At 44.9% G+C, this 25,919-nt stretch overlaps 1 protein-coding gene across 2 annotated transcripts; it reads left to right on the plus strand.

Annotated features, from left to right (window-relative positions):
- Window positions 1-665: 665 nt before the first annotated feature.
- LOC309564587 (NACHT, LRR and PYD domains-containing protein 14-like) lies at window positions 666-14,215 on the plus strand. 2 transcript variants are annotated; one of them, XM_082269237.1, is made up of 6 exons: window positions 666-770; window positions 2,441-2,611; window positions 10,467-10,637; window positions 13,501-13,680; window positions 13,893-13,967; window positions 14,153-14,215. In XM_082269237.1, the coding sequence occupies exons 1-5, from the start codon at window positions 715-717 to the stop codon at window positions 13,948-13,950; spliced, it is 636 nt and encodes a 211-aa protein (XP_082125363.1). In that variant the 5' UTR covers window positions 666-714; the 3' UTR covers window positions 13,951-13,967; window positions 14,153-14,215. The 2 variants fall into 2 exon arrangements, with proteins under 2 accessions (XP_082125363.1, XP_082125362.1); XM_082269236.1 differs by lacking the exon at window positions 14,153-14,215 and having other exon boundaries at window positions 13,893-14,055.
- Window positions 14,216-25,919: the final 11,704 nt, after the last annotated feature.

Raw genomic sequence — 25,919 nt, forward strand, 5'->3', positions numbered from 1 at the left:
GTTCGCCGTTCGCGAACGGCGAATTTTAGGTTCGCGACATCACTACTTCTCAATGTATTTTCATCATCGGTTTCATGTGACCCTCGTCTTCATACTGTATGATCCTCATCTTATATGACCCTCATCTTCATATGACCCTCATATTATATGACCCTCGTCTTATATGACCCTCGTCTTATATAACCCTCTTCTTATATGACCCTCATCTTATATAACCCTCGTCTTCATATGACCCTCGTCTTCATACTGTATTAACCTCATATTATATGATCCTCATCTTCATATGACCCTCATCTTCATATGACCCTCATCTTCATATGACCCTCATATTATATGACCCTCGTCTTATATGACCCTCTTCTTATATGACCCTCATCTTATATGACCCTCGTCTTCATATGACCCTCGTCTTCATATGACCCTAATCTTATATGACCCTCATCTTCATATGACCCTAATCTTATATGACCCTCGTCTTCATATGACCCTCATCTTATATGACCCTAATCTTATATGACCCTCATCTTATATGACCCCATCTTCATATGACCCTCATCTTATATGACCCTAATCTTATATGACCCCATCTTCATATGACCCCATCTTCATATGACCCTCATCTTATATGACCCTAATCTTATATGACCCTAATCTTATATGACCCCATCTCTAATCAGCCTGAACATATCCTGGAAGAGATTGTTGGAGCCAGCCATGGAAATATTGTGTGACGGCCTCCGCCATCCACACTGCAAACTGCGGGATCTCAGGTAGGAATTATACTGTAGATATGAATGAATTAGAAACCATCCAGCGCTCTGTCCAAGGAACTTCTCATACAGGCTATGACAAGCAATGGTTTCCTCCACGCAGCCTCCCTCAGACTGGGCAATCTTCAGAATACTTTAAAAACATACGCAAAAGGGTGCAAAGGCAAAAGAAGATAAAATCAAGCTATTCAAAAATACAGTTCCAGCAGGTGGGACGGGTATCTACATTTGATGCTACACGGTGGGGAAGCTTACGCGTTTCAGGGCACACGTCCCTTTTCTCAGAGCTCTGTGATGTCTATGATTCATACATATTGGGGAAAAAGCCTCAAAGAATACGCGGAACACTAAATTCAAAACCTGATTTAATACTCAACCAACCAACCAATGCAAAAATATAAAATATAATATAACACTCACTGGGCTACGAAAATGTATAATCTTTAATTGTCAAAAAACAGAAAAATACAAAACAAAGAGTCTGTGCAGGATAGCAAAATCCTTAAAATGGTACCAAAAACTCACACCACACACACCTAAAAACATGCACACACCCACCTCCAGCACTCCACATTTTACAGAAAAACCCAAATGCATCAAATAGTACACATATATAATAAATGTAAGAGTGGTATAATGTTCAATGTATTGGTGATGGAATCCCCAGATTAGGGAAGTGGGGAGGGACTAAAAAGGGTAGATGACAAACTGATGGACTCGTCCATAGATATTTGGAAAGTCTCCTCATCTCCAATGAATAGTTATCAATAAATGAAGATGGTAACCTTGGTAAGTTCCTGGCTGATGAAGTATATCACATCCGTGGTAAAGGAAAGGTCTGTATGTGGTCCAGAGTAGAGATCAACCGATTATCGGCAAAGTTGGTATATCGAGGGCCGATATGCACTTTCCCCGATATATCAGAATCAGCCACCAAGGTGACCGATATTGCCGATATTGCCGATATTTCGGGAAAGCGCTTGTACCGGAGTGATGCCTGCAGCTAGAGGCATCACTCCGTGGTAGAGGAAAGGACAGGGAGAGAAATAGGAAAGGGAAACCTTCCATCCAACTCAGTTTAACCATCAAGCAATGGGGTTTCCATATATATATATATATATATATATATATATATATATATATATATATGCTCATTTTGGTACCATTTTAAGGATTTTGCTATCCTGAACAGACTCTTTGGTTTGTATTTTTCTGTTTTTTGACATTTAAAGATTATACCTTTTCGTAGCTCGGTGAGTGTTATATTATATATTTGCATTGGCTGGTTGGTTGAGTATTAAATCAGGTTTTTAATTTAGTGTTCCTTGTTGGCCCCTTACCGGTATGCTCCCACCCCCTTTTTGTGGTACATTTATGGTTTTTACACATTTATGTGTCATTAGGGATAGATCTTTGAGTACCTAGCTTTAGTTTTTTCTCAGAGATTACGCGCTGATGCTAACAGACATTATATTACGTTGTACATTATATGAACGTTAGGGTCGGTGTTCTCATACAACTGTAATACATACAACTGTAAGCTGTTTTAATTGAAATTGTGTTTTTTGCCTAAAGAAATTCCGCCCTTGTTCCACACATAGTAGGAGATAGTAGTGGGATTTTCTGAGGCTGGATGAGGTCACTCATTCACTTGTCTAATTTTTCTCCAGATTGACCAGTTGTTTTCTTACTCCATTGTGCTGTACCTACCTCCAGTCTGCAATGATTGTGAACCCTTCCCTCTCCATACTGGTCCTCAATAATAATAAGCTGCAGGACTCTGGAATAAAAGTTCTGTGTGAGGGACTCCGACATCCGGCCTGCACCCTTAAGGAGCTCAGGTAAGGAATATATTATAAATGATATAATATGGTGCTTTTCCACTGCATGGAACTGAACAGTTCGGCTCGCTTTTGCGCTTTTCCACTGCATGGTACCGCATGGTACGGTGTTGGAACGGTTCGGTATGGTACGGCGACGCTTTTCCACTACATTGAACCGAACGGTACGGCTCGCTTAAACAGTACCACCTCGGTTGTGGTTCCAAGAGGCCGTACCGGTACCATATCTCACAATCCTCTGCATGCACCCTTGACGGTTCGTCACTACTAGCCACTGATTGGTCAGAGAATCGTTGTTACCCCACCCACTTACTGCTTTAGTGGAAAAGCAAACAGTACCGAACCGTTCCAACACCATGCGGTACCATGCAGTGGAAAACCAAACCGAACCAAGCAGGGCCGAGTGGAGCCGAGCTGGTACTTGTAGTGGAAAAGTGCCAATAGTAACCTGCAGGACTCTGGAATAAACCTTCTGTGTGAGGGACTCTGACATCCGGCCTGTACCCTTAAACCAGCCTTTCTCAACCTTTTTAACACAGAGGAACCCTTGAAATAACCTTCTGGTCTCAGGGAACCCTTGCTAAAAATTACTATATTTATAACTCATGATACATTAGTGTGATGGTCAGTGGGAAGAATGTGCCTTATACTTGGGGTCATTGTGAAGAATTACCTCCTTACAGATAGCTAAAAAGATCAACGGTGTCACCTGAGAGGCGGTATTTTCTGGTTGGTCAAGGAACCCCTAGCAACCTCTGGAGGAACCCTGGTTGAGAAAACCTGCCTTAGGGCTCTTTCACACGGACGTTCCGTATGTCCGTAAATCACCCCATCCGTTTGCGGGTGATTTACGGACATAATGAATGTCTATGGGATTGCAGATGTCAGCGGATGACCATCCACTGACATCCGATTTTCTTCCTTTCAGTTCTGTTCCGTTTTTTGGAACGGAACAGAACCCTATTTTTCCTCCGTTAAAAAAACGGAAAGGAAGCAAAATCGGATGTCAGCGGTGTCATCCGCTGACATCCGCAATGCCCATAGACTTACATTATGTCCGTATATCATCCGCAAACGGATGGGATGATATGCGGACATACGGAGCGGATGACACAAATGTCATCCGCTTCGTGGAAAAAAAAGGACCGGAGCGGAGCCAGAAAACTGAACGGCCGTGTGAAAGAGCCCTTAAAGTATAGCTAAAGGCAAAACTATATTTTTTGTGTTGGATGGAGTGAAGAGGGTTTAGAACCCCTGTCAAGTTTTTTGCTGCCTGTGTCCCCATTAAGGAGATTCACCCTCTATATTTGTCCTGTTTACTGTTATCACTAAAAGTTAAAGTAAAAGAAGACCCCAAATTTTAGGTTGTCCCCAGAAAAGTAATAGTGGGGAAATCTTCCAATGGGAACACTAATTCTGGTGACCTGGGGGTCCCCAAGAAATTCCCTTATTGTACAGAGATTTCCCCTCACTTCCATTTTGTCTATGGCAGTGGTCCTCATCTTCGGTCCTCAGGTCCCACTAACAGGCCAGATTTTAAGTATTACCTTGGGGAGATGCAGACTAGAGTACTGCAATCACTGAGCAGCAAATGATATCACCTGGGATGTATTTCAGTTATCTTGCAAACCTGGCCTGTTAGTGGGCCCTGAGGACCAGGGTTGAGGACCACTGGTCTATGGGACAGGAAGTGAAGGGAAATCTCCCCAATGAGACAATGGCAAAAATAAACCCTACGGGGGTTATAACCCTCCCTTACTCTATCCAAAATCAAAATATAGTTCCACTTTAAGGAGCTCAGGTAAGAAATATACTATATTTGATATAACATTAACCTGCAGGACTCTGGAATAAAAGTTCTGTGTGAGGGACTCCGACATCCAGCCTGTATCCTAAGGAGCTCAGGTGGGAAATATACTATAAATTATATATTAACCTGCAGGACTCTGGAATAAACCTTCTGTGTGGGGAACTCAGACATCCGGTCTGTACCCTTAAAACTTCCGCCCCCTCCAAAAATTTAAAGTCAAAAGCTGCACATACTGTAGCTGCTAACTTTTAATATTAGGACACTTACCTGTCCTAGAATCCAGTGATGTCAGCAACCCAGCCGATGTTTCCATTGCAGGTAAGGGAACCCGGCAGTGAAGCCTCGCGGCTTCCCTACTGCACATGCGTGCTGCGCTCTCGAACTGGTGACGTACCCCTTTGTGGCAAAGTCTGATGGAAGTGGGGACAGGGTACCTGTCAAAAACAGGTACCCATTCCCCCTCCTCCCAAAAGGTGCCAAATTTGGCACCAGAGAGGTGGGGGAGGAATCAGATAAGCGGCGGTTTTTGGGTGGAACTCTGCTTTAAAGTATAACTAAAGGCAAAACTATCTTTTTTTAGCGTTGGATGGGGTGGAGAGTGTTGTGGAAATTGTGTTAATATTTGTGTGGACATTTTTAATGATTTGTTTTAGTTAAATTGCCATTATATCTCCCAGTGTCAGTTGACCGGTAATCGATATGCACAGCAAATATGGCTTTAACTAGCATTAACCACTTAAGCCCCGGAAGATTTTACCCCCATTCCGACCAGGGGGTATTTTGCGATTCGGCACTGCGTGAATTTAACGCACAATTGCGCGGTCGTGCGATGCTGTACCTAAACGAATTTGACGTCCTTTTTTTCCCACAAACAGAGCTTTCTTTTGGTGGTATTTGATCACCTGTGCGATTTTTTGATCACGCGCTATAAACAAAAAAAGAGCGTCAATTTTGCAAAAATAGCAATATTTTTCACATTTTTTTATATGAAATTCCCCCAAAAAAAAATGTAAAAATCAAAATTTTAAAAAATTTTCGGCCAATTTGTTTTATGCTACCTATGTTTGGTAAAAAAAATTGCAAAAAGCGTATTTTGATTGGTTTGCGCAAAAGTTGTTTTTTTTTTTAACGCGTAATGGCGGCGATCTGCGATTTTTTTTGCGGTACTGCGACATTGCGGCGGACAGATCGGACCCTTGACTGACATTTTTGACACTTTTGGGGTTACCAGTGACATTACTACAGTAATCAGTGCTATACATATGCACTGTTACTGTAAAAATACACTGGTAGTGAAGGGGTTAACTTTATTTGGAAGGGAGGGGCTGTGTGTGTCCCTAGGGGCGTGGTTTCTACTGTGATTGGCTGTGGCTCTAGCTGTAAGGACACTGATCAACGGATCTACATACCAGATCCGTTTTATCAGTGTCTTTGCAGCGAGGAGAATGACAGGCAGTTTGTTTACACAAGCTGCCTGACATTCTCCCTCTCCCCCGCCGATCGCCGAGTGACCGGCGGACATCGGGTCCGCTGGTCACACGCGCGGGGGGGTCCGTGACCACGCGGGAGCGGGAGCGCGCCCCCGGGGGCGCGCGCTCGCTCCCTAGACCCTCACAAGCAAGCAACGTAGCCCTACGTTAGTTTGCCTGTGAGGGGCTGACCGCCGACGTAGATAGTCGTGCGGCGGTCGGCAAGTGGTTAAGGAAAGACCTGTAGTTGTGGAAACCTTCCAATAAATGGAGACTGCATACCACTCGCCTGATCTCCCAAACAGTAGGCGCTCTGAGCGGCTATCGAAGGAGCGAACGCCGGTCTAGATCTATGACAGTACGATGCGTAGTCTTCCGCGCAAATGTATATCAGCCAGCCAGGGCCCTGGTATTCACTGGCGGAGATGCGTTTGTGAGGTGGAATTATTATCAATTTGATAAGTATCTGCTCTTTAGCTTGAAGAATGGCTGGTAGCTTTCTGGTATGCTTGATCAGCATGATTGAAATACTGCTGCTTTTTCCTTTGCATATATCGTCTCATTTACTGGAATAGTAGCATAATCACTATCAAATATGGTTTTTATGAACTATATTATATAGGATTCACTCTAAAAGGTTATGACGGGAGTGCATGTGTATGTATTGGTGGGGCCGCTTTCATGAGAATACAGAATATTTCCATTGTACAGTGTTTGGCAGCCATTTTCCTATACGTGGGTCCCATTGCTAGCAATATTGCATGGTTCCTTTTACACCCAACGGCTGGAGACTCCTGCACACGGCTCAGTTTGCCCATTAACATACACTCCCATTTCTATTGTACTTTTGAAAATTTACATGTCTGTGATTGGTTGTATAGTCGCCACCACCCATTTTTTCCTGACTATAAATAAACAAGAGTCCTGTGTTGGAGCAAGACTTATTGTGTTGACATCGATTGAGACACAGCTTTTTGCCTGTTTCTCTCTTTGTCGCCAAGCGTGATAGAATTTCTTTATACAAAAGAGCTGTATGTGGTACTTTTCAGTAGAAGGGATTAATAGTGCTTGGCGCGTATTTGGATCCGTAAGTGCACTTTTCAGCGCAGCGAAGTTCTATGTGCCAGACCCCATTAATTTCCACCACAAGAGGGATTAGAACCCCTGTCAGGTTTTATTGCTGTCTGTGTCCATATTAGGGAGATTCACCCTCTCTATTTGTCCTGTTTACCGTTATCACTGAAAGCGAAAGTAAAAGAAAACCCCAAAGTTTGGGTTGTCCCCAGAAGAATAATAGAGAGGAAATCTTCCAATGGGGACACTAGTTCTGGTGACCTGGGGGTCCCCAAGAGATGCCCTTAAGTTACAGAGATTTCCCCTCACTTCCTATTTGACTATGGGACAGGAAGTGGAGGGAAATCTCCCTATTGAGACAAAGATGGCAAAAATAAACCATACCGGGGTTATATCCCTCCCTTACGCTATACAAAATGAAAATAAAAGTTTTGCCCTCAGTTCCACATTGGGGACCTCCACATTAACCCTAAAGGGAGAAATACACTATAAATGACATAACACCAACCTTCAGGACTCTGGAAGAAACCTTCTGTGTGAGGGACCCGGCCTGTTCTCTGTATGAGAAATATACTAGAAATAATATAATAATCTGAAATAATAAAGCTTTGGCATTGCAATTTTTATGGGCCTCAGAAGAAGGGGCTAAGAGAAGTTCAAGAAAATCGACTTCATACTGAGCAATAGTCAATGTTTATTCACAATGGGTAATGGAAATCAATATTTGTATGTATTTTTATTATTTATGTTTTTCCTATTTAGTTATGGTATTCGCACTTAAATCATTCTTGAAGAAGCCATTTTTGGCGAAACATGTCGAAGAATTTAAGTGCACCCAGGATCACTAACAACATAGCTAACGCAAAATTTGTACTTGTTTTTTCTATTACTGTAATTTTAATATGTACAATACAGTATATATATATATATATATGTATTAAGAATTTTATAACATTGTTTAAAATAAAATAATTGCTTCTTATCAAAGCTATTTGTGTTTATGGACCTAAAACGCACCTTAAAAATCCCAGCCTACACTATTTGGTTTGTTGAATACAAATCCGGGATGTGGTGCAGTTTTCATTCTATACCCTCAGCATTCAGGTCCTTTTTCTCTTTAGTCAAAGTTTGTAACTTTCTTAGACATTTCCATTGTATTGGGATGATGGGCTAGATCAGGGATATCCAGTTTACTGTCCTTCTGACTTTGGGGTGCCTGACTGTGACCAGTGGGGGTAGAAATTGTCCTGGCGTCAGTGAGAGGAGACAAAGCCCCACCATTGGTATTGGGCAGGGGGTAGTGACCAATCATTGGTGTTAGTGGGAGGAATATTAGCCAATCATTGGTGTCAGTGGGAGGAATTATGCCCCACCATTGTGGTCAGTGGGAGGAATAGTATCCTATTGTTGTTGTCAGTGGGAGAAAATGCCCCAAGGGCCGGATAAAGGCAAGCAAAAGGCTGCAGTTTGGAGACCATTGGTTTAGAGCAGTGGTGTCCAGACTGTGGCCTGGGAGCCGAGTGCGACCCTTTGCTTGCCTCTACCTAACTCTTGAGACACTTTGCCTCCAACCAGGGCCAGATTAACATAGGGGCTATTGGAGCTGCAGCTCCAGGCCCCTACCTTAATATAGGCCCCGGGTAGGCCATATTCACTGTTACCGCTCTTCTGTTACTTGTAAACACAGAAGTCTGGCTTCTATGCTCGCTTCCCCAGGCAGCCCCCTTTAGAACCTCCCCACACAGCACAAAGGCCGGACAAGGAGGGACAGTTGCCGATGCTTGGATGTGTTTATGGGCTTCAGAGACAGCATCCCATGTTGAATTAGGCATGCATGGCTGCACCCTTCCTCCTCTGGGTGCATGCCAAGGCACGGCCCTTAAGGCCCTTCAAAATCCTCAGCACCAAGCCCATGATGCTCTTAATCCGGCCCTGCCTCCAACTAACACTAATGCTATTCTTCCCACTAATACCAATGACGGGACACTATTCCTCCCACTGACACCAATGATGGGGCACTATTCCTCCCACTGACACCAATGATGGGGCACTATCCCTCCCACTGACACCAATGATGGAGCACTATTCCTCCCACTGACACCAATGATGAGACACTATTCCTCCCACTGACACCAATGATGGGGCACTATCCCTCCCACTGACACCAATGATGGAGCACTATTCCTCCCACTGACACCAATGATGGGACACTATTCCTCCCACTGACACCAATGATGGGGCACTATTCCTCCCACTAACACCAATGATGGGGCACTATTCCTTACACTGATACCAATGATGGGACACTATTCCTCCCACTGACACCAATGATGGGGCACTATTCCTCCCACTAACACCAATGATGGGGCACTATTCCTCCCACTAACACCAATGATGGGGCACTATTCCTCCCACTGACCCCAATGATGGGACACTATTCCCCCCGACACCAATGATGGGACACTATTCCTCCCACTGACCCCAATGATGGGACACTATTCCTCCCACTGACACCAATGATGGGACACTATTCCTCCCACTGACCCCAATGATGGGACACTATTCCCCCGACACCAATGATGGGACACTATTCCTCCCACTGACACCAATGATGGGTCACAATTCCTCCCACTGACACCAATGATGGGACACTATTCCTCCCACTGACCCCAATGATGGGACACTATTCCTCCCACTGACACCAATGATGGGGCACTATTCCTTCCACTGATACCAATGACGGGACACTATTCCTCCCACTGACCCCAATGATGGGACACTATTCCTCCCACTGACACCAATGATGGGGCACTATTCCTCCCACTGACACCAATGATGGGGCACTATTCCTCCCACTGACCCCAATGATGGGACACTATTCCTCCCACTGACACCAATGATGGGGCACTATTCCTTCCACTGATACCAATGATGGGACACTATTCCTCCCACTGATACCAATGATGGGACACTATTCCTCCCACTGACACCAATGATGGGATACTATTCCTCCCATTGACCCCAATGATGGGACACTATTCCTCCCACTGACCCCAATGATGGGACACTATTCCTCCCACTGATACCAATGACGGGACACTATTCCTCCCACTGACACCAATGATGGGGCACTATTCTTCCCACTGACACCAATGATGGGACACTATTCCTCCCACTGACACCAACAATGGGGCACTATTCCTCCACTGACACCAATGATGGGGCACTATTCCTCCCACTGACACCAATGGTGGGGCCTTGTTTATGCCCATTGACGACGGGGCATTTTCTACTCTCACTAGGCACGGAATGTTCCCCCAAAGCCTGAAGGACAGATAAATGGCCCTTAGTTTGGAAGGTTTGGGGACCCCGTTGAAGAGTCAATGATGAAGCCATTTTGATTTCATTTCCAGAATCGTATTTATAGACTATTATAATTCGGCTATTTTAAGGAAATAAATGATATCCGAAAATACAAATTGGATCTCTGTCTTCTCTGCAGGCTGGTTAGTTGTGACCTCACCTCGGCCTGCTGTGAGGACTTCCGCTCGGTTCTGATATCTAACCAATCTCTAATCACACTGGACCTTTCCTATAATGAGATCCAAAACTCTGGGGCCAAACTCCTGTGTGAGGGGCTCAGGGATCCGGGCTGTACCCTGCAAAAGCTGAGGTGAGAATTATACTATACATTAAAGAATATTCTGCAGGACTGTGGAATAAACCTTCTATGTGATGGGCTCAGACATCCAGGCTGTACTCTATAGTAGGTGAGCATGGTGCTATAAATGAAGTGATAATCTGCAGGACTCTGGAGTAAACCTTCTATGTGATGGGCTCAGACATCCGGGCTGTACTCTATAGTAGGTGAGCATGTGCTATAAATGAAGTGATAATCTGCAGGACTGTGGAATAAACCTTCTATGTGATGGGCCCAGACATCCGGGCTGTACTCTATAGCAGTGGTCCTCAATTCCGGTCCTCGGGGCCCAATAACAGGCCAGATTTTAAGTATTACCTTGGGGAGATGCAGACTACAATACTGCAATTGAGAACCGGAGTTGAGGAACACTGCTCTATAGTAGGTGAGCATGTGCTATAAATGAAGTGATAATCTGCAGGACTGTGGAGTAAACCTTCTATGTGATGGGCCCAGACATCCGGGCTGTATAGCAGTGGTCCTCAATTCCGGTCCTCGGGGCCCACTAACAGGCCAGATTTTAAGTATTACCTTGGGGAGATGCAGACTACAATACTGCAATTGAGGACCGGAGTTGAGGAACACTGCTCTATAGTAGGTGAGCATGTGCTATAAATGAAGTGATAATCTGCAGGACTTTGGAGTAGATCTTCTATGTGAGAGCCTCAGACATCCAGGCTGTACTTTGCAGTAGGTATATTATAAATGATATACTAATATGCAGGAACAGTTTTAGGATTGTTGGCCATTATTAGTGCAGTGCATGGGAGCAATGCCTTCTATAGAGAAGGGCTGAGGGACCAATGATATAGTAGAACCCAGAAGTTTATGGTTAGGAGGTAATCAACTTATGCAGTTTGGAATAATTTACTTTAAATTATTAAGTTGTATCGGTCTTATACACCTGCCGTTCTGCACTGTTAGCCAATGGGACATTAATGACTAATTTTCATGGCTCTACCCACAATCCTGAAATAGCAAACAATCCCCCTTTTGCCAGGATATGTAGTGGAAGGCAGGGGCATAAGTACAGGGGTCGCAATTGCGACCCGACCCCACCCTTTAGGCAGACTTGTATAAAGTACTCGAAATTTCTACTTGAGTAAAAGTACAAGTGCTCGATCAAAAAATTACTTGAGTAGAAGTGGAAGTGCTCGCAGAAAAAGTTACTTAAGTAGAAGTACTAAAGTATTCAACATTTTTTTTACTTAAGTATTGCAAGTAGTTTTTTCAAAAAATTTGCTACTTAAGTACTAAAAGTAAAAAGTACCAGTAGTTTTGAAAAAAAAATTCTACTCAAGTACTGAAAGTAGAAGTACAAGTACTGTGTTATGTAGTTATTAAAGAAATAAGTCAAAAGTTTGAACATCATATTGTTTTTATTATTTCAAATGATTTATTAAAATGATTAACCTGTGTTTGTTAGTAGTTTCTTGATGCACTTTAAGCGCTGTAGCACCATTTATTTGTTTGTTTCATATTTTCTTTTTATTGGAAAGATTTGGTATAGCAGCTTTTATTATACACAGCCTTTATTTTCGTATGCGCTGATTTACAAATGACATTATACACATTTTTTTGAGCTTTATGCAACCTGCCATCTACTGTTCTGGCACTGGTAATTTTTTTAAAAGTAACGAGTAACTATGCAGCACAAAAAAAAAATACTTGAGTAGAAGTATCAAAATCATCGAAAAAATGTAGTGAAGTAAAAGTAGAAGTAGGAGAAAAAAATTCTACTCTAGGAAAGTACAGATACCGCATTTCGGTACTTAAGTACAGTACTTAAGTAGTTCTACTTCGTTACTATACATCTCTGCCTTTAGGAGGCCTGTGCAGATCCTCTATATACCCGGATAGAAGGGACAGTGGGGGTGGCGTGTAGAGCAATGGCCTTCATGTTCCTCCTGCAGCCGCTAGATGGCCATTTACCCTCCTTTCCCTCCCGCAGGCACTCAGCGGCTGCAGGATGAACGTAAAGGGGATCGATTCCTCTATATGCCGCCCCCACTGCCCCTTCTTTCCAGCTAATTTCTGCTGCTCCTGGGTCCCTGTGGTCTCTCCCAGCCCTTTGTGCTTTTTCCTGGCCCCCTCGCATCTCTCACAGCCCCTCCCCTCTCCTGCAGGCTGTGGGGGATGCTGTCAGGATGGAAAATGGGGAGGGGACTGGTAAACATGTAAATTACCTGCCCCTTCCTTGTCTGAATGGAAATTCAGTGATCAGTACCGATCACTCCTGTGTCTATTCATAACAGAAGCATAGTAAACTGTGTCCATTCATAACTGTGCTTACTATGCTTCGGTTTATGAATGAACAGGAAGCCTCTGTACAGAGCTCTTTCTGTTCATTTACTGTGTGCAGCTGAGGCTGCAGGGATGGAGATTAAGGGCTGTGTCCTCAATCTCCTTTCATTGTCTCAAAGGTGGAACATCAGAGGTCCATTTAGACCCCCAATATATCACCGAAGCCCCCCAATGGGGCTCCTAAAAAATTGTAAAAAAAATTAAATTAAAATAGTAAAAAAAATAACAAAAATAAAAAACTACTGACACCAGTGGGGGAACTACCAGGGTTGCACTTGCAACCGGGCCCTGGCTTTCCACCACTGGGTTAGAATAGAAGGGCCCCTGGGGGGCTCTTCATGATTTCTCACACCAGGGGTTCTGAAGGTTCTAGTTATGCCTCTGGTGGAAGGAGAACTGTGAGCTTCTGTTACAAGAATTCTCTACTATACTTCAAACATTAAACATTAGGGAGTCGAAGGGACCAGTAAAATGTTTTCATTTGAGTTCTCAGTTATTCTGCGATGATTGTTTCCTTTATAATTGTTTGCAGGTTGTGGGAGTGCGGTCTGGACTTGGGTTGTTGTGGGGATCTTCAGACTACAATTATCACAAACCGATCTCTGATTTGTCTACGCATGACTTTGTCTGTCCAAGAGGGCCGTTCAGATCCCGACATTGAGGAGCTCAGCAATCAACTCAGCCGTGTGGGCTTTGTCCTGGACAAGAAAATGTGAGCACCCCCATGATAATACGTAACACTGGATTAACTGTATTTGTCAGGGATTAGATTGGGATCCATAGATATGGACAAATACTGGATTTATTGTCCATGCCAGGGACTAAATTGGGTGTCCATAGATAGGACAGGTTCTATTGTAGGTGTCTTCAAAAAGTAATGTATTGGATATTCAAAGGAAATGTTCTGCTCTGTTTCATTTTTAGGTCCACATGCAGGACTCAGATGATACTCAGTTATATCAATCTCCACCCATCATCATAATATTGGACTCTTCAGAGGTCTCCTTCCATCATCATGAGAATGGACTCTTCAGAGGTCTCCTTCCATCATCATAACAATGGACTCTTCAGAGGTCTTCTTCCATCATCATAACAATGGACTCTTCAGAGGTCTCCTTCCATCATCATGAGAATGGACTCTTCAGAGGTCTCCTTCCATCATCATGAGAATGGACTCTTCAGAGGTCTCCTTCCCTCATCATAAGATTGGACTCTTCAGAGGTCTCCTTCCATCATCATGAGATTGGACTTTTCAGAAGTCTCCAAACATCATAAGATTGGACTATTAAGAGGTCTTCTTCTATACTCGTAAGATTAGTCACACAGGGGCCCTCCATATGTATTGTATTTTCATCACTGTCTGCTATTTCTTTCTTTAAAGTGGCTGCAAACCCTCCATATCCTTAGGGATGAGATAATAATCCTCCATATACCCAGTGATGAGATAATAATCCTCCATATCCTTAGGGATGAGATAATAATCCTCCATATACCCAGTGATGGGATAATAATCCTCCATATACCCAGTGATGGGATAATAATCCTCCATATACCCAGTGATGAGATAATAATCCTCCATATACCCAGTGATGGGATAATAATCCTCCATATACCCAGTGATGGGATAATAATCCTCCATATACCCAGTGATGGGATAATAATCCTCCATATACCCAGTGATGAGATAATAATCCTCCATATACCCAGTGATGAGATAATAATCCTCCATATACCCAGTGATGGGATAATAATCCTCCATATACCCAGTGATGAGATAATAATCCTCCATATACCCAGTGATGGGATAATAATCCTCCATATACCCAGTGATGGGATAATAATCCTCCATATACCCAGTGATGGGATAATAATCCTCCATATACCCAGTGATGAGATAATAATCCTCCATATACCCAGTGATGAGATAATAATCCTCCATATACCCAGTGATGAGATAATAATCCTCCATATACCCAGTGATGGGACAATAATCCTCCATATATCCAGTGATGGGATAATAATCCTCCATATACCCAGTGATGGGATAATAATCCTCCATATACCCAGTGATGGGACAATAATCCTCCATATATCCACTGATGGGATAATAATCCTCCATATACCCAGTGATGGGATAATAATCCTCCATATACCCAGTGATGAGATAATAATCCTCCATATACCCAGTGATGAGATAATAATCCTCCATATACCCAGTGATGAGATAATAATCCTCCATATACCCAGTGATGGGATAATAATCCTCCATATACCCAGTGATGGGATAATAATCCTCCATATACCCAGTGATGAGATAATAATCCTCCATATACCCAGTGATGAGATAATAATCCTCCATATACCCAGTGATGGGATAATAATCCTCCATATACCCAGTGATGGGATAATAATCCTCCATATACCCAGTGATGAGATAATAATCCTCCATATACCCAGTGATGAGATAATAATCCTCCATATACCCAGTGATGAGATAATAATCCTCCATATACCCAGTGATGGGATAATAATCCTCCATATACCCAGTGATGGGATAATAATCCTCCATATACCCAGTGATAGGATAATAATCCTCCATATACCCAGTGATGGGATAATAATCCTCCATATACCCAGTGATGAGATAATAATCCTCCATATACCCAGTGATGAGATAATAATCCTCCATATACCCAGTGATGGGATAATAATCCTCCATATACCCAGTGATGGGATAATAATCCTCCATATACCCAGTGATGGGATAATAATCCTCCATATACCCAGTGATGGGATAATAATCCTCCATATACCCAGTGATGAGATAATAATCCTCCATATACCCAGTGATGGGATAATAATCCTCCATATACCCAGTGATGAGATAATAATCCTCCATATACCCAGTGATGAGATAATAATCCTCCATATACCCAGTGATGAGATAATAATCCTCCATATGTACCCAGTGATGAGATAATAATCCTCCATATGTACCCAGTGACTGGTCTCAGGCGATACACATCGTTTCTCGGGCACGCCCGTATAACCCAGAGAAACACCTGCGAGCAGCGGGGGGAGGGGGGGGGGATGATGACCCCTCCTGCTGCTTCTGAAAGTGATCCAGTGGCTAATCAGTCGCTTGGATGACTTTCATGAGAAAGGGAATCACTGGCTGAAAAAAAAATAAAATACCAGGGTTACCGCTGATAGCTTCACCCATAACCCCACTAAACCACTTACAAACAACAAGGTATATTATTATTATTATTATTATACAGGATTTATACAGCGCCAACAGTTTGCGCAGCGCTTTACAATGTGAGGAAAGACAATACAGTTACAATACAGGAGGAATCAGAGGGCCCTGCTCGTTAGAGCTTACAATCTACAAAGGAGGGTCAAGTGAAACAAAAGGCAGTAACCAAGGGGGATGGGCAGATGGATAAAATGGAGGTATATTAGTTAGGTGTGGGTAGGATAGGCTTCTCTGAAGAGGAGGGTTTTCAGAGATCGCCTAAAAGCTAATAGAGTAGGAGATAATCGGACAGATAAGGGTAAGGAGTTCCACAGGATTGGAGAGGCTCTGGAAAAGTCCTGGAGGTGAGTATGGGAGGAGGTGACGAGGGGGCTAGAGAGCAGGAGGTTTTGAGAGAGACGAAGAGAGCGATTAGGTTGGTATTTTGAGACGAGGCTGGTGATGTAGTTGGGGGCTAAGCTGTGGATGGCTTTGTAAGATGTTGTTCGTATTTTGAATTTGATTCGTTGGGTGAGCAGAAGCCAGTGGAGGGCTTGACAGAGAGGAGTGGAGGACACTGAATGGAAGCCAGTGGAGGGATTGGCAGAGAGGGGTGGAGGACACTGAATGGAAGCCAGTGGAGGGATTGGTAGAGAGGGGTGGAGGACACTGAATGGAAGCCAGTGGAGGGATTGGTAGAGAGGGGTGGAGGACACTAAATGGAAGCCAGTGGAGGGATTGGTAGAGAGGGGTGGAGGACACTGAATGGAAGCCAGTGGAGGGATTGGTAGAGAGGGGTGGAGGACACTGAGTGGAAGCCAGTGGAGGGATTGGTAGAGAGGGGTGGAGGACACTAAATGGAAGCCAGTGGAGGGATTGGTAGAGAGGGGTGGAGGACACTGAATGGAGGCCAGTGGAGGGATTGGTAGAGAGGGGTGGAGGACACTGAGTGGAAGCCAGTGGAGGGATTGGCAGAGAGGAGCAGCGGACACTGAGTGGAAGCCAGTGGATGGATTGACAGAGAGGAGCAGCAGACACTGAGCGATTGGTAAGATGGATGAGTCTGGCGGCAGCATTCATGATGGATTGAGGGGGGAGGAACCTATGTAGAGGTAAGCCAATGAGAAGGGAATTGCAGTAGTCGAGGCGTGAGATGACCAGGGAGTGAACTAGGAGCTTTGTTGTGTCATTGGTTAGAAAGCAATAAAAGAGAGTTTGGGACTTTAAATGAGGTGAAAAATCACCTCCATCCCGGTTCGGTATGCATAAGGGGGGGGGGGGGTTGAGACTTTAAATGAGGCGTGTGACTCAGCCATAGTAGTAAATTATAATAACAATTTAATTGTATGAATACACATATATATAGAGCAGGTATAAATTGAATAAAAGTACAGTAGATATGAGCTGGAGTACGTACATCAAGATTGCACAATGAAACAACCAAAATTGGACAAAAATAACTGTATGACAGTAACCCATAGTAATCTGCATCAAGAAAGCTCGACGCGTTTCTGTGGACTGTGTTCCACTTCATCAGGAGCATGTGATGCAAATCTGCAAAGAGTAATTGTATAATAGTATGTTGCAATAAAAATGAAAAAATACAGTATGGAATAAAAATAAAAATGAAAATAGAATTTTGCCCAGATCTACTCACAGGGCAACTCAAATCTTGAGAATCACATGGGTGCATGATGCCGGAGGCTGCCAACGAGCCGGTCTTACCGGGAGCTGAGGGGACGCAAAGAGACGGGCGAAAGCAGGCATGAGCATGGCACATGAAAATAAGGAGAGAGATGATATTGTTAATGATGACATATGCTTATATTTGAGGCTGTTGTTTAGACCGTCCGGTTGATGGTCTCCATGTCTAGATGCATGGTCAATGTAAGCGTAATGAGCTGAGGTGTACTATAGTTACTGCTCCTCATAGATGCAACCCTTGCTGACTTACGAATTGATCAGGGGTACCCTGGGGGCTGGGTCCCGGCTCCTGCGGAGAGGGGGAGGGGGGCTGCTCGGACCACAGTATTGTTCCCTCTTGGGGTGGTCTGGGCGGCCCGACCCTTCTGCTCGACACGGGGGAATTTTGGCCGGGGGCCGGTCAATGGGGGGCCCCGCTGTTGGGGAAATTGGGGGCACTAAGCCCATTTCCATACTGTTTTACATGGTACACCCTTGTGATGTTATTGTTTCTGTTCCTTGCTATATTGCCATTACGTGTAAGTGTACTGTATTATATGTTTGGTGTTTTGAAAATTCAATAAAAACTATTGAAAAGAAAATGAGAGAGAGTGGTGTAGAAAGGAAAATAAAGTGAAAATGAGCAGTGGGGGCTGATATTGGGACATACCTAGGAACATATAATTAGACTATTTTAAATGATATTGCAATGTGCAGCTGAGTAGCATGGGGTCAAGGAGTACAAAGAAAATAATCCTAGGTAAGTACCAGAGTAAGTGATATCCAGAAAGTGCTAGGAACGTAAACCAATTAGACCAGATGAATGGGGGGAGTGGGTGAAGAGTAGAGATAGAAAAACTCCCAGGAACCAGTTAAGGAAAAAGAGATTGAAAATGGTTAGAAAGGGGCGTAATTTGGAGATGTTGCGGAGGTTGAGGCGGCAAGATTTGGACAACAATTGGATGTGGGCCTTGAAGGAGAGTTCAGAGTCCAGGACAACACCTAGGACCTTGGCATGCGGGGATGGGCTGATAGTAATTCCACCAATATTGACGGAGAGATCGGGGGAAGGGGCACGCGGTGGAGGAAATATTATGAGCTCGGTTTTGGATGGATTGAGTTTGAGGAAGTGGTGAGACATCCAGACCGATTTATCTGATAGTAAATTAGTGATGGGAGAGAGCTGAGGAGTGGATAAATAGATTTGGGTATCGTCAGCGTAGAGATGGTATTGGAAGATGGAAGATTGGAAGATGGTATTGGAAGCCATACCGTATTGCTGTCGGAAAGTCCCTATACAGTGGAAAGGATGAAACAATCATTAATGAGCTCAGGCCAAGGGGGTAAAGCAGCTGGGACTGACCCCTTCCAAGACAATAAATACACTTTTCTTTTTTTTAACAGTACAAAATACGCAGCAATGGTTTGGCATATTTAGAAAGAGAAAACTCCCCAAAGATGAAAAATTGATTACATCCTCACAGGGTGGTGCTGTTAATGCATAGACCGATATCAAAGTGCCCCATCCTAATTGTTTCCAATACAAAGTGAGATAATGATGGACTTTTTAGGCACCAAAACAACCCTGTGCCCTGTGTGCACCTGGTGTTGGCTCTGGCTCTTGCATTGGTAAGGGAAGGGGACATTAGCATCACGATTAGAAAATATTTTACATAGTTACATAGTTACATAGTAGGTGAGGTTGAATAAAGACAATAGTCCATCCAGTTCCCCCTGTGTAGGTGTGTGTGGCTGTAATCATCCCTCATACCCCTGAATGTTCTGATCCTTGAGATGTAAGTCTAAGAGTCTTTTGAAAGCCACCATACTTCCCGCAGAAACCACCTCTTGTGGTAGAGAATTCCACAATCTTGTAGCTCTAACAGTAAAGAACCCCCCACGTTGCCTGAGGTTAAAACGCTTCTCCTCTAATCGCATTGTATGCCCTCGAGTCCTCATGCAATTCCTTCGACTGAACAGCTTTTTTTCTAAGCTGAGATCCCCATTGAGATATTTATAAATTGCTATCATGTCCCCCCCTCAGACGTCTCTTCTCCAGGGAGAATAAATCAAGAGATTGCAGACGCTCTTCATAATTAAGGTCCTCCAATCCCCTAATTAGTTTAGTTGCCCTTCTCTGGACTCTCTCCAGCTCCAACACATCCCTCCTGAGGACTGGCGACCAGAACTGGACAGAATACTCCAGATGCGGTCGGACCAGAGTTTTATAAAGTGGAAGGATTATAGTCTTATCTCTGGAATACATCCCTTTCTTTATGCATGCTAATATTCTGCTGGCTTTGGCAGCTGCCGCCTGACATTGCATGCTGTTGCTTAATCTATCATCAACCAAGACTCCCAGATCCTTCTCCATTTTTGATTCCCCCAAGGGTTCCCCTCCTAACGTGTATTGTGCTTTTATGTTTTTAGTCCCCAAGTGCAAAACCTTACACTTCTCCACATTAAACCTCATTTGCCATGTCGTTGCCCACTCCGTTATTTTGTCCAGGTCATTCTGTAGGATATCTGCTTCATGCTGTGCAGTTATTGCCCTGCCCAATTTTGTGTCATCTGCAAAAACTGATATCGAACTCCTGACCCCGACCTCAATGCTGTTTATGAATAAATTGAACAAGGTTGGTCCCAGGACTGAGCCTTAGGGGCCCCCGCTTACCACCCCAGACCAGTCTGAGTATGCGCTGTTTATTACCACCCTTTGGACACGCCCTTTTAGCCAGTTCCGTATCCAAGAGCAAACCCTGCTGTCTATACCTGCAGACCTTATTTTATAAATTAATCGCTTGTGGGGAACTGTATCAAACGCCTTAGCGAAATCCAAGTACACCACATCCACTGGTCTGCCCCTATCCAGGTACCCCACATCCACTGGTCTGCCCCTATCCAGGAACACCACATCCATTAGTCTCCCCCTATCTAGGTACCCCACATCCACTGGTCTCCCCCTATCCAGGTACCCCACATCCACTGGTCTCCCCCTATCCAGGTACACCACATCCACTGGTCTGCCCCTATCCAGGTACCCCACATCCACTGGTCTGCCCCTATCCAGGTACACCACATCCACTGGTCTCCCCCTATCCAGGTACACCACATCCACTGGTCTCCCCCTATCCAGGTACACCACATCCATTAGTCTCCCCCTATCCAGGTACCCCACATCCACTGGTCTGCCCCTATCCAGGTACACCACATCTACTGGTCTCCCCCTATCTAGGTACCCCACATCCACTGGTCCCCCCCTATCCAGATACCCCACATCCACTGGTCTCCCCCTATCTAGGTACCCCACATCCACTGGTCTCCCCCCTATCCAGGTACCCCACATCCACTGGTCTCCCCCTATCCAGGTACCCCACATCCACTGGTCTGCCCCTATCCAGGTACACCACATCCACTGGTCTCCCCCTATCCAGGTACCCCACATCCACTGGTCTGCCCCTATCCAGGTACCCCACATCCACTGGTCTCCCCCTATCCAGGTACACCACATCCATTAGTCTCCCCCTATCTAGGTACACCACATCCACTGGTCTCCCCCTATCCAGTTACCCCACATCCACTGGTCTCCCCCTATCTAGGTACCCCACATCCACTGGTCTGCCCCTATCCAGGTACACCACATCCACTGGTCTCCCCCTATCCAGGTACACCACATCCATTAGTCTCCCCCTATCTAGGTACACCACATCCACTGGTCTCCCCCTATCCAGTTACCCCACATCCACTGGTCTCCCCCTATCCAGGTACCCCACATCCACTGGTCTCCCCCTATCTAGGTACCCCACATCCACTGGTCTGCCCCTATCTAGGTACCCCACATCCACTGGTCTGCCCCTATCTAGGTACCCCACATCCACTGGTCTGCCCCTATCTAGGTACACCACATCCACTGGTCTGCCCCTATCCAGGTACACCACATCCACTGGTCTCCCCCTATCTAGGTACCCCACATCCACTGGTCTGCCCCTATCTAGGTACCCCACATCCACTGGTCTGCCCCTATCTAGGTACACCACATCCACTGGTCTCCCCCTATCCAGGTACACCACATCCACTGGTCTCCCCCTATCTAGCTCACAGCTCAATATCAATATGTCACATGATATATTTTTATTGAACATTTGCTATGTATTGGTCATTTATTTTGTATTTTCATTCATCTAGAAAATGTACTCAAGCTCCTGAGGAAGTGCTTTGGCATGAAACATGTTGAGCTCCACCAAGCTACATCAATTCAAGCCAATCCTTTCTGGATGCCGCCAGCCCTACATGATTTTGGCTGATAAAACAATACTAGTCCAGGATTGGTTTAGGTCCATTCACCCCAATAGTAGCTTAAGTAGAGTTTTTAATTTTATACAGGATTTTAGCTACAATGGTAACAATGTTTTTAATAGAATCAATAAAAGTTGTGTATTTTTATACAAGTTCATTATTGTTTTGGTGCCAAAAAGTTACTTTGTATGATTGAAACTCACCAAAGATGCCCACAAGGCGATTGTTAGGATGTAAGACATCGGAAAGGCCTAACGTGGTGGAGATAAAGGAACCGACTTCTTCCCAAAATGGTTGGAGCACCAGAGAGGACCGGACACCGGAGATCAGCAACTGGACTACAACTCCTAACGTAATGCTGTACAGCATAGAGCCATCCTCAATAGTCCAGCTGGGGTACGATGGGAATGGTGTGTAGCACGGTCCCCGCAGGAACTGCTGAGTATTGTCTTGACGGGCTCCCCTGGTTACCAGCACTTAACCACTTAGTTAGATTTTACCCCCTTCCTGACCAGGGGGTATTTTGGGATTCGGCACTGCGTGACTTTAACGGAAAATTGCGCGGTCGTGCGACGCTGTACCCAAATAAATTTGACGTCCTTTTTTCCCCACAAACAGAGATTTCTTTTGGTGGTATTTGATCACCTGTGCGTTTTTTTGATCATGCGCTATAAACAAAAAAAGAGCGACAATTTTGCAAAAATAACAATATTTTTCACATTTTTTTTATATGAAATTCCCCCAAAAAAATGTAAAAATCAAAATCTTTTTACATTTTAGGCCAATTTGTTTTCTGCTACATATGTTTGGTAAAAAAAATCGCAATAAGCGTATTTTGATTGGTTTGCGCAAAAGTTATTGCGTTTACTAACAAAGGGAAAGATTTTTGTCATTTTTATTGTTTTTTTTTTTTAACGAGTAATGGCGGCGATCTGCGATTTTTTTTGCGGGACTGCGACATTGCGGCGGACAGATCGGACCCCTAACTGACATTTTTGACACTTTTGGGGGTACCAGTGACATTACTACAGTAATCAGTGCTATACATATGCACTGTTACTGTAAAAATGACACTGGCAGGGAAGGGGTTAACTTTACTAGTGATGCAGTGGCTAAGTGTGTCCCTAGGGGCGTGCTTCTTGCTGTGCAGGGGCGTGGCTTTTCATGTAACAGCAGAGATCTACGATCCTACATAGCAGGACCATGTGATCTCTGCTATTACACAAGGGAGAACGACAGGCGGCTTTAATTACATTAGCCGCCTGCCTTTAGAAGGGGGCATGTACACTGGTCACTGCATTGAAAGGGGGCACGCTGGTCACTGTGCATTGAAAGGGGGCACGCTGGTCACTGTGCATTAATAGGGGGCACGCTGGTCCCTGTGCATTAATAGGGGGCACGCTGGTCACTGTGCATTAATAGGGGGCACGCTGGTCACTGTGCATTAATAGGGGGCACGCTGGTCACTGTGCATTGAAAGGGGGCACGCTGGTCACTGTGCATTGAAAGGGGGCACGCTGGTCATTCTGCATTGAAAGGGGGCACGCTGGTCACTGTGCACTGAAAGGGGGCACGCTGGTCATTCTGCATTGAAAGGGGGCACGCTGGTCACTGTGCATTAATAGGGGGCACGCTGGTCACTGTGAATTAATAGGGGGCATGCTGGTCACTGTGCATTAATAGGGGGCACGCTGGTCACTCTGCATTGAAAGGGGCACGCTGGTCACTGTGCATTGAAAGGGGGAACACTGGTCTCTGCATTGAAAGGGGCACGCTGGTCACTGTGCATTGAAAGGGGGAACGCTGGTCTCTGCATTGAAAGGGGGCACGCTGGTCACTCTGCATTGAAAGGGGGCACGCTGGTCTCTCTGCATTGAAAGGGGGCACACTGGTCACTGTGCATTGAAAGGGGGCACGCTGGTCACTGCATTCAAAGGGGGCACGCGGGTCTCTGCATTGAAAGGGGGCACACTGGTCTCTCTGCATTGAAAGGGGGCACGCTGGTCATTCTGCATTGAAAGGGGGCACGCTGGTCACTGTGCATTGAAAGGGGGCACGCTGGTCACTCTGCATTGAATGGGGGCACACTGGTCTCTCTGCATTGAAAGGGGGCACGCTGGTCACTGTGCATTGAAAGGGGGCACACTGGTCACTGTGCATTGAATGGGGGCACGCTATACCTTGATTACTGAAGGCCCCTTTCACACTTTTGCGACCTCAAAGTCACGCAATTTTTTACAGCGTTTTTTGCCGTAAAGCAATGCCTATTACATTTTTCTGTTTGCGCCCCCCCAAAAATTGTGAGCACCAGCCGCCACTGATCTGACCCCATATGGCTTCCATTGGGGGATTGTCTGTATGACACCATTTCTACCCCCCCCCCCCCTTGGTGTAGGTTAATGAATGTTCGTGTCTTTGTCCAAGCTTTTTTTCTGTTATTTGTCTTCTCAGGGTAGAAACAATCGTTTATTTGCTAGGGAATTAATGAACACAGAGGTGATCCTGAAACCAGATAAATATCTGCCATTGTGTGGAGACGCTTCATAGCCAAAACATTATGTTTACCATTTCCCCGATACTTCGCCTTTCAAGACGTAGGGATTATGGCTTTTTATCTCAAGGATTGCAAACACAGCTGACCGCCCTTCAATAAGGTGATAAAAACACAGGAAAAAGCCCTGCGAATGCCGAGAGTCTAATGCCTCGTACACACGCATCGATTATTGGCAGGGAATTTTCGGCCAACGTCCGATCGGCCGATTTTCGGCTTGTTAGTATGATGCTTCCGACAACCGACTGCGACTTTTCGGCCGAAAAAAATCTGGTGTGCAGGCTATAAAATTTTTGTTGGCCGTCAACACAACGGCCGATTTTCCATCAGTCAGTACAGATTTCGGGAGACAAAAATCTGATGAGCAAGACTGGGCATGCTCAGAGAAGAAAAAACACACGGAAAGTAAACCAGCACATGACATCACTTCTATCACATGACATCACTTCTGAAGTAGATTTTTGTTGGCCGAGAAAATTTGTGTGCAGTCTAGGCACATTCCAACCAACAAAACACAACTTGGACAAAAGTCGGACGATCGGTCAGCCGATAATCGTTGCGTGTGTATGAGGCATAACCCTGTTTTAAGGCTTATTCAGTTCTTAAATCTTCATATGCAATTTATGAAAGATATGTCTATTTCTTCACCATAGTTCTGAGAGGATAGGGTTAAGTCTCTTGCTCTCTTTTGTCCCTGATAAGATGACTTGACGAACGATAATCTATCTTCAGGACAATCGCACTAGCATCCTCTTCTCACTGACACCTGTACCATGCCTGCAGCACTGCATCTTCTGTAGTATGCCCGCAGCACTGCATCTTCTGTACCCTGCCCGCAGCACTGCATCTTCTGTACCCTGCCCGCAGCACTGCATCTTCTGTACCATGCCCGCAGCACTGCATCTTCTGTAGTATGCCTGCAGCACTGCATCTTCTGTAGTATGCCCGCAGCACTGCATCTTCTGTACCCTGCCCACAGCACTGCATCTTCTGTACCCTGCCCGCAGCACTGCATCTTCTGTACCATGCCCGCAGCACTGCATCTTCTGTAGTATGCCCGCAGCACTGCATCTTCTGTACCCTGCCCGCAGCACTGCATCTTCTGTACCATGCCCGCAGCACTGCATCTTCTGTACCATGCCCGCAGCACTGCATCTTCTGTAGTATGCCTGCAGCACTGCAT

The sequence above is a fragment of the Pelophylax lessonae genome (assembly GCF_965119305.1).
Source record: "Pelophylax lessonae genome assembly, chromosome: 9".
NCBI lineage: Eukaryota > Metazoa > Chordata > Amphibia > Anura > Ranidae > Pelophylax > Pelophylax lessonae.

Excerpts from the sequence above, each read along its gene's own strand:
- LOC309564587 (XM_082269237.1), top strand. The coding sequence starts at position 715 with ATGGAAATATTGTGTGACGGCCTCCGCCATCCACACTGCAAACTGCGG. Across the intron at positions 2,612-10,466 it reads TGCACCCTTAAGGAGCTCAG|GCTGGTTAGTTGTGACCTCA; the intron begins GTAAGGAATATA and ends TCTTCTCTGCAG. Across the intron at positions 13,681-13,892 it reads TTTGTCCTGGACAAGAAAAT|GTCCACATGCAGGACTCAGA; the intron begins GTGAGCACCCCC and ends TTTCATTTTTAG.